This window comes from Muntiacus reevesi, chromosome 21, assembly GCF_963930625.1.
Source record: "Muntiacus reevesi chromosome 21, mMunRee1.1, whole genome shotgun sequence".
NCBI lineage: Eukaryota > Metazoa > Chordata > Mammalia > Artiodactyla > Cervidae > Muntiacus > Muntiacus reevesi.
The window spans coordinates 50,600,626-50,614,297 of record NC_089269.1 but is presented as its reverse complement, the minus strand read 5'-3'; the positions used below and the strand labels follow the sequence as shown (position 1 = coordinate 50,614,297).

At 41.8% G+C, this 13,672-nt stretch overlaps 1 protein-coding gene across 10 annotated transcripts in view; it reads right to left on the bottom strand.

Annotated features, from left to right (window-relative positions):
* Positions 1–13,672, bottom strand: part of ITSN1 (intersectin 1) — a 252,839-nt gene that overhangs the window by 125,763 nt on the left and 113,404 nt on the right. For all 10 annotated transcript variants that reach the window (XM_065913505.1, XM_065913504.1, XM_065913506.1 and 7 more), the window contains 5 exons: positions 10,195–10,332; positions 8,514–8,629; positions 4,242–4,504; positions 1,248–1,397; positions 1,022–1,162 (listed from right to left, as the gene is read on the bottom strand). In XM_065913505.1, the coding sequence (XP_065769577.1) occupies positions 1,022–1,162; positions 1,248–1,397; positions 4,242–4,504; positions 8,514–8,629; positions 10,195–10,332 (808 nt within the window). The remainder of the gene's footprint in view (positions 1–1,021; positions 1,163–1,247; positions 1,398–4,241; positions 4,505–8,513; positions 8,630–10,194; positions 10,333–13,672) is intronic.

Sequence of the window (13,672 nt, the reverse complement as noted above, 5' to 3'; positions counted from 1 at the left end):
TTCAAATCTGATCACCTTTTAGGATGGTATGCAGAACAGTGCCTACATGAATTGGATACTCCCTCTAACTCAACACTTGAAACCAAACCAGATGAAATTTTAGCAAATTGGTGGTGAAGGCTGAATAGGTAATAAAATGAAAGAAGAACAGCTTAGAGTACTCCATTGTGTCTCCAACTATTCTCTATACATGTGTCTCTGGAACTCCCCCTGATAAACTTAATTGCACTTCTTTATTGCGGTTATCATGGTAAAGCTAAAGTCCCAGGAGTAGACTACAGGTCCTGCATGATCCAGCCCCCAACTGCTCCAACCACAGCTGTCTCCTTGCTGTAACTGGCATCCCAGAGACCAGCTCACAGCCTCAGTTCTTCTGCACAACTGTTGCCCTACCTAGAACTTTCTCTGCTAGATGTCCACCTGGCTCAGCCATTCACCTCTTTCAAGTCTTTGCCCCAATATCAAACTCACAGAGATGCCTGACCTGACCACATTACTTAAAATCACAGGCCTCTCTGCTGGAGACTCTCTTCCCTACTTGCTCTCCAGAGCAACTTTCCCTCTTCTAATAGAGAACAAGCTTGTCTTATTTCCTGAGTCCTTGTCTACCCTGCAAACAGAAGGTAAGCTCCATGAGGGCAGGGTTTCTGTCTCTGCTATCCACTGTTGGATCCTTAGTGCTTACCGGCACTTGCACTGAGTTGGCATGCAGCAGGCCCAGCACGTGTGCTGAATTACCAGACAGCCTACTTTCAGAGGATGAGCTGATTGGATGGCATCACCAACTCTAAGCAAATTCCGGGAGAGAGTGAGGAACAGCGAAGCCTAGTGTGCTGCAGTCCATGGGGTCACAGAATCAGACACGACTTAGCAACTGGGCAACAACTACTTTCAGGCAGGTACCCTGTCTGCTTCATCTTGGCCTGCTAGATGCTTGCTGCTTGCTGAGTGAATAAGTGAATGAAATGAATCAAAGAAAGGCACGGAAGTCAAAAGGCTTTTAAGGGACACAGTTTCTCACCTGTAATTGTTGTTGTAGGTGGGTGATTTCTGCAATTCTCAACTCTCTAGATTTGTTTGTGCTCTCAATTTCTTGCCTTTGGGTTGTCAATCGACATCTGATATCCTGAAGTTTTCCTTCTAATTGATGTTTTTTATCATTCTTTAACAAGTGAAAAATAATAAGAATCATTAGCATTTAACAACTCAATGCAAGTGGGTTCCCAAAGCACAATCGAACTACTCACTAGAGCTTCTAATTCAAATTCCAAAGTCTTTTTCTTTGCTTTCAGCACAACTATGTCTTCTTGTTCTTTGTTTCTTTGATTTAATAGTTCTTGTCTTCGATTCCGTTCCCATTCAAGCTGTCTTTGCCTTTCAAGCTCCCGTTTTGCAGCCTGTGACATACACAAACAGAGGATTTACTAACGGTTCAGTTCTTACACTCTTCAACGTCTCTTAATAAACGTTACATCTGGTAAGTCTTTTCTTTTAGGGATGAAATAGTATTAAACATGACAAGTGACTTTCATTATAAAACAGCACAAAATTTCATACAAATATGTTATTACTTCTATGGAAAAAAAGAGAATATTCAGAAAAGCTATCATAGTCATGTGGGTTGAGAACAGAAAGGACTATTGGATCACTGACATTCAATTCCTTAGGCCTTTAAGGATGCTTGGTGTAGTAAGTAAACCTGCTCTTCCTTATTTACTGACTCATAAAAGAAAACAAGGAAAATCACGGGAGTTTCCTGGTAGCTAGGACTCCAAGATCCCAATGTAGGATGCCTGGGTTCGATCCCTGGTCAAGGAACTAGATACCACATGCTTCAGATCCCACATGCCAAAACTAAGACCTAGAGCAGCCAAATAAACACAACAAAACTATCTTTTCAAAAAAGGCAAATTAACCTAGGAAAAACTCCAGAAAAAAAACACAAAACAAACAAAAAAAAAACTTTCTTCCATCAAACGAGTAATTATTATTTCTTCTGTCACAGGAGAAATTATTATTTATCTCAAGCTTTAAAAGTCCGTGACTCCCATGTCCCTAATCATTTGTTTCCTTGTGAGCACACAAGGTTCTGCAATTTTCCAGCAACGTGAGCTCTCTTCAACCCCGACTCTGAGGCTGCTGGGCAGAGGCTGTGTCAGGGCGCCCGGCACTCTTCACTGTATCACAACGGCTTCTTACCTATTTGTGCCCCAGCTACACTGCGAGGGCCGAGAGGACGGATGGGCACCTAGTCACCACAGCATCTCCAGGGACCTAATCAACGCCTGGCACGCTGTAAACGCCAGTTACATAGTTCTGAACACACACTCTGAAATGCTTTAAAAAAAAAACTGAAGAAGGAAGGGTGGTCTATCTTTTGGTTGTCATTCTGGAAAGGAAAATCTTGCTATTATCTGTGTGTGTGTGCCTGAATGAAAAGGTAGCTTACAGCTAGGAGTTTTCAAAAGCAATCATCAGGAGATGAAACCAAAGTATTATTTTTTTAAAAAGAAAGAGATCCCTCATCTTTAAAATACATTTCATCCACACAAGAGGATCACGGCATTGCTTCTGTCACAACACACTAAAACTGGAAAGACAGACAAGAGATTGTCTTGGCTCATATCCAGGTATGGCATCAAATTTAGGAAGCCTTCCATAAAATACAGTAAAGATTATTAGACTTGTTTTCTAAAGTGGAAAAAGAAAAAGATGCCAAACAATTTAATTATTTAGTGTGGTACTATTACAGTTTAAAAAACAAAACAATTTCAGTAAACCTTCAGCCTCTCCACCATATGAACCTTTCTATTTCTATATGTGTATATGAATGCAGAAAAAAGACTAAAAAATACTTAATTGATAAGACTAGGTTTGTCGTAAGACTAGGTTATCAAAAACTTGTACATGAATGTTCATAGCAACGTTATTCAAAATACCCAAAAGGTAGAAAAAAACCAAAATGTCCATCAAGTTGATGAGTGGATAAATAAAATGTCATCTATCCAGGTAATGGAATATTCCTCAGTTATAAAAAGGAATAGGTATTTATTCAGTCTTCACACTGGATGAACCTTGAAAGCTATGCTAAGTGAAAGCCACATATTCTAGGATTCCATTTATCAAAAATGTCCAGAATAGGCAAAGGTATACAGACAGAAAGTAAATACGTGGTTGTTAAGGGCAAGGCGGAATGGGAAAGGGGAGTAGTAACTCCTTAATGGTTAAGGAATTTCTTTTCAGGGTGATGAATCAGTGGTTATGGTCGCACAACTTTGTGAATAACTAAAACTGCTGCTGCTGCTACTGCTAAGTCGCTTCAGTCATGTCCGTCTATGTGGGGTCTGTGTGACCCCATAGACGGCAGCCCACCAGGCTCCCCTATCCCTGGGATTCTCCAGGCAAGAACATTGGAGTGGGTCGCCATTCCTTCTCCAGTGCATGAAAGGAAAAGTGAAAGTGAAGTCGCTCAGTCAAGTCTGACTCTTAGCAACCCTACGGACGGCAGCCCACTAGGCTCCTCCATCCATGGGATTTTCCAGGCGAGAGTACTGGAGTGAGCTGTAACTAAAACTACTGAACTGTAAAAAGAAAAAAACAAGACTGGGTTAACATATTATTGTTGTATTGTACTCAGTCACTCACTTGTCTCTGACTCTTTGTGACCCCAAGGACTGTAGCCTGCCAGGCTCCTCAGTCCATGGGATTTTCCAGACAAGAATACTGGAGTGGGTTGCCATTTCCTTCTTCAGGAGATTTTCCCATTCCAGGGATCAAACCCGCATCTCCTGCACTGGCAGACAGATTCTTTACCACTGAGCCATCAAGGAAGGCCATATTTTTATACTTTCTTAAAATTTTGTTTCTTCAAACTTAGATGGTATAAAGAATCTGCCTGCAATGTGGGAGACCTAGGTTCGGATCTTTGGGTTGGGAAGATCCTCTGGAGGAGGGCATGGTAACCCACTCCAGGATTCTTGCCTGGAGAATCCCCATAGAGCCTGGAGGGCTACAGTCCACGGGGCTGCAGAGAGTCAGACAGGACTGAGTTACTAAGCACATGGCATGTGGGAATCTCAGTTCCCCGGACCAGGGATCGGACCTGTGTCTCCTGCCATCTCCTGCATTGCAGGTAGATTCTTTACCTGCTGAGCCATCACGGAAGCCTCAATATACTACCGACACTTAAACAAGTCTGTAAGAGCGGCGTGTTAATGACGGGACTGTTTCCGGCTGCTCACCTCCCGCCTCTCGATGTCCTTCCGGCGCTCCTCCTCCCTCTGCCGCTCCAGCTCCCGCTGCTTCTCCAGCTGCTTTTCCAGCTCCAGTTGTCTTTTGCGCTCCTGCTCCTGGCGCTCCCGCTCCTTCCTCTCCTGCTCCGCCCGCTCCAGCTGGGCCAGGCGCTCCTGCTCTTTACGCTGCTGCTCCAAGAGCGCTTGTCTCCGCTTCTCCAGCTCCAGGTTGCCCCGTTCAAAGTTCTCCCGCTTCTTATCTTCAAAGGTTACTTTCAGACAAGAGACAGGACAATCATGAAAAGCCATATGATGTTCAACAGACATTTTCAAAGGAAAACTCCATGGCACACCGGCAATGAGTAATGGACCTGCAGACACGAACTCCCTAAGCTTCCCGCCTGCCTCTGCCCTCACGGATAAGCACCAGGTACAGGCCCTTTCACTCAGCGTCTCCTGTACACACCCTCCCCTGCAGATGAACCGCATCACAGCATTCACAATGCCCAAAATGCGGTTTCTGGAATAATCTTTCGACAGAACTTCTCCGTCATCACTCATTCTCCATACCTTCCCTGTTACTGTATCCTTTCCCATTTCTGTGACCTTGATTCAGCAACTGACCCACTCTCTCCTCTATACCACAAACTTCTCCTTTTCTACCTCTTTTCCTTTGGCCACAAGGCGTGAGGTATCTTAGTTCCCCAACAGCGTGCAAACCCTAGCGCCCTGGTTGGGAGCCAGGGGTCTTAACCACTGGACCACCAGGTAAACCCTGCCCTGTCCACCTCCTTGTCCTTCACATGAAACTGTGCCACTCTGTTTTCAATTTTAACAAACAGAACGGTTGCTGAAAATAGAGGTAAGACGAGGTGTCTCCTCCTGGGTTTCACACTGAAGAGCAGGTTGGGCCCTAATCACTTTGCAGAGGACACTCAGTACTAGTTTTTCCAACCTATTATTCAGTTTCCTTCTTTGAAGGGCACCAAGGTAATGAATTTTAGTCTATCCTCAGGTCAACGATTTTTTTTCTCTGATCCGTGCTCACACTGTTTGCACCCATTTTATTTTACTTAAAAAAAAAAAATTCCGTGCTCCATGTCCCTTCTCTGTTTTCAGCAGTGTCTACTCAGCTCTGTGTCTGCCACCCACGCTTCTGCTGGGAGCCAGCCCCAGACACTGGAAGCTCTCACTGCCACCCCGTGCAGCACACCATTCCCATTGTTCCCAGTCTATTTCAAGAACTGTCACTTCACACTTTGTCTTGAGATATGTAGCTGTGAGCATCCTTTCTTGGCTTCTTCCCACATTACTGCCTGGCCTCTACTGAAGACAGACTTTCTGTATATACGGCAGTTAGATGAGAGATCAGAGATGGTAAGCAAGTTTTGTTTTCTTTGTTCTTTTTGCTCTTGTAGTGGTTTCAGAAGAGGCAATACCCATTTCACTCTCCCCACTTTAAAACTGCAAGTCCTCTCAGCCAGAGAAAGGAATGAAGTAGTGATACATGCAAACCTAGACAGCATATTTTAATATGCTGAGACATATAATAAGCAGAGACATCACTTCACCAGTAAAGGTCTGTATAGTCTAAGCTATGTTTTTCCAGTAGTCATGTATGGATGTGAGAAAAGTGAAAGTGGAAACCACTCAGTCATGTCCGGCTCTTTGCAACTCCTTGGACTCTACAGCCCATGGAATTCTGGAGGCCAGGATACTGGAGTGAGTAGCCGTTCCCTTCTCCAGGGGATCTTGGACCACAAAAAAGGCTGAACACTGAAGAACTGATGCTTTTGAACTGTGGTGTTGGAGAAGACTCTTGAGAGTCCCTTGGACTGCATGGAGATCAAACCAGTCAATCCTAAAGGAAATCAGTCCTGAATATTCATTGGAAGGACTGATGTTGAAGCTGAAGCTTGCTGAAGCTGAAGCTCCAATACTTTGGCTACCTGATGCAAAGAGCCAACTCATTGGAAAAGACCTTGATGCTGGGAAAGATTGAGGGCAGGAGGAGAAAGGGGTGACAAGAGGATGAGATGGTTGGATGGCATCACTGATTCAATGGACATGAGTTTGAGCAAGCTCTGGGAGATGGTGAAAGACAGGGAAGCCTGGCGTGCTGCAGTCCATGGGGTTGCAAAGAGTAGGACACGACATAGCAACTGAGCAACATTGAGGGTAAAATCTCAAACATACTATGCTAAGTGAAAGAAGCCAGACATGAAAGAGCACCCAGCGCATAATACTGTTTCTATGAAATATTCAGAGGGGGTAAACCCAAAGATACAGAAAGCAGACTGATGATTACTAGGGACTGGGGAAAAGGGAGAATGCTGAGTAACTAGCTATGGCCATTGTTTTGGACTGAGTGTTTTCCACCCTATCAATTCACATGTGGAAGTAGTAACCCCCAGTGGGATGGTATTTGGAGAGGAGACCTTTAAAATTCAGGTTAAGATAAAGTCATGACTATAGGGCTTTCGTTATGAATTAGTGGCCTTAAAAGAAAAGGGAGAGCCATCTTTCTCTTTTCATGTGCACACATCCAGAAAAGGCCAAGTGAGGATCTGGTGAGAGTGCAGCCATCTGCAAGTCAGGAAGAGTGCCCCCACCAGGAACAGAACTGGATGTCATCCTGATCGTGGACTTTTCTATCCTCCAGAACTGTGAGAAATAAATTTCTGCTCTTTAAGGCACCTAGACTAGATGACTTAGAATGATCAATATTATGTTAAGCAAATTTTATCTCAATTAAAAAAAACAACAAAAACTGAAAATCCCTATATACCTTTTTAATTCCAAAATCTGGCCCCATTTTTAATACACAGAGGTACATAATAAACAGCTGTTGAAAGAAAGAACGCATTAACCAAAACTTCTAATAATGTCACATCCTGTTCAAAACTTGAAACGTCGGACTCCCCGGGTGGCACAGTAGACAGGAATCCACTGCCAATGCAGGGGACACGGGTCAATCCCTAGTCCAGGAAGCCTCCACACACCGAAGGACCTGAGAGCTTCAGTTACTGAAGCCAGCTCGCCCAGAGTCTTTGCTCAGCAACAGAGAGAAGCCACTGCAATGAGAAGCCCGCACACCATAATTCAGAGCTGACCCAGCTCGCCTCAACTATAGAAAACCCTTGCATGGCAATGAAGACTCAGTGAAGCCAAAAAAATAATTAACTATCTTCCACCAACAGAAAAAGAAAATTCCAAATTCTAAAGATTCCTGTCCTTATTTGCTTGAAGACTTTATTCCCATGATTATGAACCTGAAATGTTCCTCCTTCTCACCCCTGTAATGGCCCTATTAATCTCCAAATCTCACCTCCACTGTGACCTCTTCCATAGGGAGTTAACTGCCAGTGTATTTGCCAGTCTGTGCTAACCAACCACAAGTAAACTCTGCTGTGTATCTATAATTCTGCCTTCAGGAATTTATCACAGTTAGGCATTGCTTTGATGGTTTTTTATATGGATGTCTTAAATCCTTAGTTGTATCATAACCTTCTAGAGGGCATGGGCCATGTATTATTAACATTTAGATTCTTCACTCTACTCAACACACTTCCACAAAGAACATTTTCAGGAAGCAGTTTATCAGTGAACAAAAAGTAATTTAGTTGAAGAGGAGAGTGGGAGAGCTAGTAGTGTCCTGAGCAGGTCAGTTATTCCCTGAGCACTTGAAATGTAGCAAAATGACACCAACAGGGTATTTACCATGAAGAGACTCCAAAATAAATTTCATTAGGGCATCTTAGTACCAATTATCATTTCATATTAATAATTCATAACCACCAGAGAATATTTTAATAGTATGATGAATTTCTCATTGTAAATGAGGGTAATTTAAATTAGGTTCCTATTAAATTTAAAATAGCTTCTTGCTATCAAGGAGCTTTTGATTCTATAACAACATGAGAAAACAACAGTAGGCAACTTTACATTCTATTTCTGTACTGGTGGTATTAAGCCATCACCTTAAAGGCTTGTCAATTTTCAGTGCTTTGTAGATAACATTTATAAAATTTCTGATAAGTGTTAAATAGATTTCAATTTAAGAGCTTGAACAAAGGTACATCAGCAGAGTGCATAATCTTCTTCATTCTACACATATAGTAAAATCCAAAAAGCATATGCAAAGTGCCTCCTTTCTGACTAAGGTCAGTTAAAGAAACACAGCAATGATGTCATTAGCTAAATATATTTTACCTCCAGCTTTGCCTTAGAGACAGAAAATCTCTAATAGACTATAAAATTCAAATATAAAGACTGTCTTACCAGGTAGTTTCTTTTCTAGTTGTTGCTGTTCATCTTCCAAAACTGGTTCCTCTGGTAACCTCTGATCCACCGAAGTTGAGCTTATGACAGATATACCACTACCAGATCGAACTCTTCTGCAATTGTGGAAAAAAGAAAATGGTTTCACATCTAGGTGCCAAGATAGAATTGAGCACACCATGAAAAACAACCTTTTAAAGAGTATGCCATAGAAAATGGAGCATATGTCATTTTTGGTGAGAAAAAGATAAAGATGCACTCTTCTCCATTTATATAAAGAGTTTTTAAAAAGTGAATGCCTGAATGTCATCAGACTGTTGAGTGCCAAGTTCATTGAAATATTTAGAACCATCACAAAATCAGGACAATTTCAAAGGATTAAATCAGTTAATAATCATCAAGTGGTTAGAGCAGTGCCTGAGACAGTTTCCTTCCTATGGAATATTAAATTCTTCCAAGGGAAGACTAGCAACTCCGCTGATTGTGAGCATCTTCTTTCCCTTTCCAGAATCTCTACATTTGCTCTCTTAATAAACACATGAAATGCCTACACTTAATAGTCCTTAAAACAAATCACTTAGTTTACTAGCTAGTTTCACTTTCCCCCATTATCTCGCTCTTTTAAACCAGTCTACCTATCTTCTTTCTATGCCTTTTTATGTCAGCTTCCACCTTGCACCTCAGATGGTAGAGTCTGCCTGCGATGCAAGAGACCCAGGTTTGATCCCTGGGATGGGAAGATCCCCTGGAGGGGGGCATGGCCATCCACTTCAGTCTTCTTGCCTGGAGAATCCCCACGGACAGAGAAGCCTGGAGACGGACACAACTGAGCAACTAACACACACACACGCACATACAAACACACCCACCAGTGTCAAGTGCCTCTTGTGATTCTTGCAGCTGTGAGGTTTTATGAACAAACTGTCCAGCCACTGGTTTCTTCCTGCACAGTGTTCTCAGCTTCCCCATACTTCATGTGTGCTGACAGCAGTGGTTCCATGTCTCATACTTTTATGGAGACTTTGCCCCTAATCTTTCCCGACATTGGAGGAATCGGGACAGAAATTCTTATCTGGGCTTCTTTTGTTCTTCTGTGCACTTGTAAGAGCTCAAATTTGTCTTCTGAGTTAAAGCTTTGAGAGGCAGTTGTCTGAGAGGGCTATGCATACATTGCTGTGTGTGGGTGGGGGATACCAGTCCTCCCACATGGACTCTGAACTACCCTCTCAACCTCTCCACTGAGATTGCATTTCAGACCAGGATAATTTCTTTTCATTATTTTGCTGATTATAATTTCTACATTGCCAGCATTTTGTCACCTCTGGAATGTGTAGAATTCATAGGCAGATTCTCCATGATTTATTTTCTCTGTGCAGACTGATTCTGTTTCACTGTAACTGCTAAAGTTATTTGGTGAGTGTTGATTACATGGATTGTCTCAAAAGCACCAATTTTGTGATGTTATGCTTGACTGTTTTACTAACAGTCTATTTAAGTACTTTAAAGAACAGAAGAGGCAAAGATTAACACAAAAGCTGCCTAAGAAGATTCAGTTCAATATGTGGAGATTTCATTCACTTGCCAAGAAGAAAAAATGACTGTAAGATATACAGCCAACAAAGTCAAGTTTGAAATTAACTACTCAACACACAATTTCTTATTAGAACCAAATATTCCTTACCTAAAGGAAGGTGGAATGTATTCTGGGGGCAGGACCGGTGGCAGTGGCTGGCCAGACATAGCTACATCAATGAGGTGCATAGCCAGGATAAATTCTTCCGCTGTGAGTTTTCCATCTTGATCAATGTCAGAAAGATTCCTATTCAACAGAAAGTTCATTGTAATCTAGTTTCATGAAAATGCATGCTCGTTACTATTCACGAGTGATTTCAATGATCTGTTTTCTCATTCTGACTCTGTACCAGTTGAGTCCCTCTGTACCTCCGTTTATAAAAATCGTACCGACTTCATACAAAGACAAAATGAGACAACCCATCTAGCTGGGATGGTGTTCAGCATTCAACAGAGGATAACTGTGATTATAATTACACGCTTCTCAGTCCCTGCACCCATTTAAAATATGGCATACTCACATTCCATGTGTGTTTAAACACCACACTCCACAGACTCTCAGGTCAGATACTAAATATTTAAGCTTTGCAGACCACGCAACCGCTATCACACTGAATTCTGCTGCTCCAGCAGGAAATTGGCCACAGACAGTATACAAAGAAATGAATGGGCACAGCTGTCTTTACAACAAAGCTTCACCTACAAAATCAGCTGCAGACCAGATTTAGCTCACTGGACCAACCCCTGATCTAGGACTCCAAGGGTGGATCTTCACGCCTCCAACCAGAGGCAAGGTGTTTTCTGTTCCTTAACTTCACGATTTAACCACCACTGTTCTTTATAATCCTAATTAATTTAGGATTAGCTAATTAAACAGACCTTCCCCAGCAAGTCCAAGAATGTGACTTTTGAAAAAAAACAACTGGACACCAAAAAGAGAATGAAAGACAACAAAGCAGCTGACTGAAATGTCAGCAGGACAGACACTACCCTGGGCAACTAACTGGGCTTTGCTGACGCCCTAAGTCAAGAAACCCCTCCAAGGTCTGAAATTTCCTCAGGTGGCACAAGCTCTTTTTTTTTTTTTTTTTAAGGTCCACTCCTTTTGTACAGTACGGTTCTGGGAGTTTTGACAAACACAATCAGTTGTATGGCTACTACAATATACAGAACAGTTTCATCACTGCCCAAATTCCCCTGTCTCTCCAGTCACCCCTTCCTTGCCTCCAGACACCAGTTAACACATTTCACTATATGCTAGTGTCATGAAAACAACCAGCCTCCATAAATGTGAGGTCTTTAGCTTTTATTTCAGTGGGTCCTAGGATACTGGTACACATCCAGACTTCAAGAGGTCTCGATGTGTCACAGAGGTAAGATGTTTGCTAACTGGTCTATTATTACTCTAATGCAAAAGGTAGGCTCTTTAATATAAAATAGAAAGAGACAGGCTGGGCTTGACCTAGAGCTTGACCACTTACGAAACAACCAGATCAACGTGCCTGCAGCAAAATCAGGAACCTAGCAGGAAGCGGTGCAGACCAGGTTTATCTTCCCAGCAGAATCAATGAATAATGCATAACAGAGAGAAACACTCCTGAAGAAACCATTCTAGTTAATATTTAAGTGTAAAGAATCCTACAGGATTTAGGCAATGCTCATCAATAGCTACTAAAAATCATTACAGAGAACCCCCTGGCAGTTCAGTGGATAGGACTCTGCTTTTCCATTGCAGGGGGTACAAGTTTGATCCCTGGTTGGAGAACTAAGCTCTTGTAAGCCATGTGGCACAGCTGAAAAAAAAAATTAATTACAAAATAGACAGAGAGACACTTGTGTGCCTCCTGATAAAAGTACTTAGTATCATCTCTGATGCACTTTGCAAAAAAACCCCACAAAAATCAAATTTGAATCTGACAAGTGGTTCTCCTCAGATCTGAATCAGTGGTTCTCAAACACTGATTGATTTGGTACTGCAAAGAACATCTGTCAGTGTCTGGAGACACTTCTGATGTGTCACATGTGGGGGGTGGGGAATCATACTACTGGAGTTGGCAGAGGCCAGAGACACTACTTAACCAGCAAAGAGTTATCACGCCAAAAATGTCACCAGCACTGAGGTGGAAAAACTCTACCTTAGATCTAATTTCCAATCTACAGGAAATACAAGAATGAATTAGCACCACAAGGGTGCAATCAGCTAAAGGTGGGCTGCAAGAAAGCATAGGACAAATGATCTGGGTGTTTTTTGGTGGGGGTGGGTAAGGGGAAGGGGAGAATAAGACCAGGGGAAATTTATAGGTTAAAGGAGACTTAAAAGGTGTATCAACCATCTGTTACAAAATATAGATTTATTTTAGTCCTGATTTGAACAAATCAGCTATAAAAAATTATGAGACAATCTAAGGAATTTAAACACCATCTGATTAACTTAATGATAAGAATTCCTATTAACAGTTTTAAGTGGACTTTTAGTATTATGGTCATGTAGGAAAAAATTCCTATGTCTTTTGCAATCTCTTTAACAAGTGGTGCTGGGAAAACTGGTCAGCCACTTGTAAAAGAATGAAACTAGAACACTTTCTAACACCATACACAAAAATAAACTCAAAATGGATTAAAGATCTAAATGTAAGACCAGAAACTATAAAACTCCTAGAGGAGAACATAGGCAAAACACTCTCTGACATAAATCACAGCAAGATCTTCTATGACCCACCTCCCAGAATATTGGAAATAAAAGCAAAAATAAACAAATGGGACCTAATGAAACTTAAAAGTTTTTGCACAACAAAGGAAACTATAAGTAAGGTGAAAAGACAGCCCTCAGATTGGGAGAAAATAATAGCAAATGAGCAAACAGACAAAGGATTAATCTCAAAAATATAAAAGCAACTCCTGAAGCTCAATTCCAGAAAAATAAATGACCCAATCAAAAAATGGGCCAAAGAACTAAACAGACATTTCTCCAAAGAAGACATACAGATGGCTAACAAACACATGAAAAGATGCTCCACATCACTCATTATCAGAGAAATGCAAATCAAAACCACAATGAGGTACCATTACACGCCAGTCAGGATGGCTGCTATCCAAAAGTCTACAAGCAATAAATGCTGGAGAGGGTGTGGAGAAAAGGGAACCCTCTTACACTATTGGTGGGAATGCAAACTAGTACAGCCACTATGGAAAACAGTGTGGAGATTTCTTAAAAAACTGGAAATAGAACTACCATATGACCCAGCAATCCCACTTCTGGGCATACACACTGAGGAAACCAGATCTGAAAGAGACACGTGCACCCCAATGTTCATCGCAGCACTGTTTATAATAGCCAGGACATGGAAGCAACCTAGATGCCCACAGCAGATGAATGGATAAGGAAGCTGTGGTACATATACGCCATGGAATATTACTCAGCCGTTAAAAAGAATTCATTTGAATCAGTTCTAATGAGATGGATGAAACTGGAGCCCATTATACAGAGTGAGGTAAGCCAGAAAGATAAAGAACATTACAGTATACTAACACATATATACGGAATTTAGAAAGATGGTAACAATGGCCCTATATGCAGGGCAGAAGAA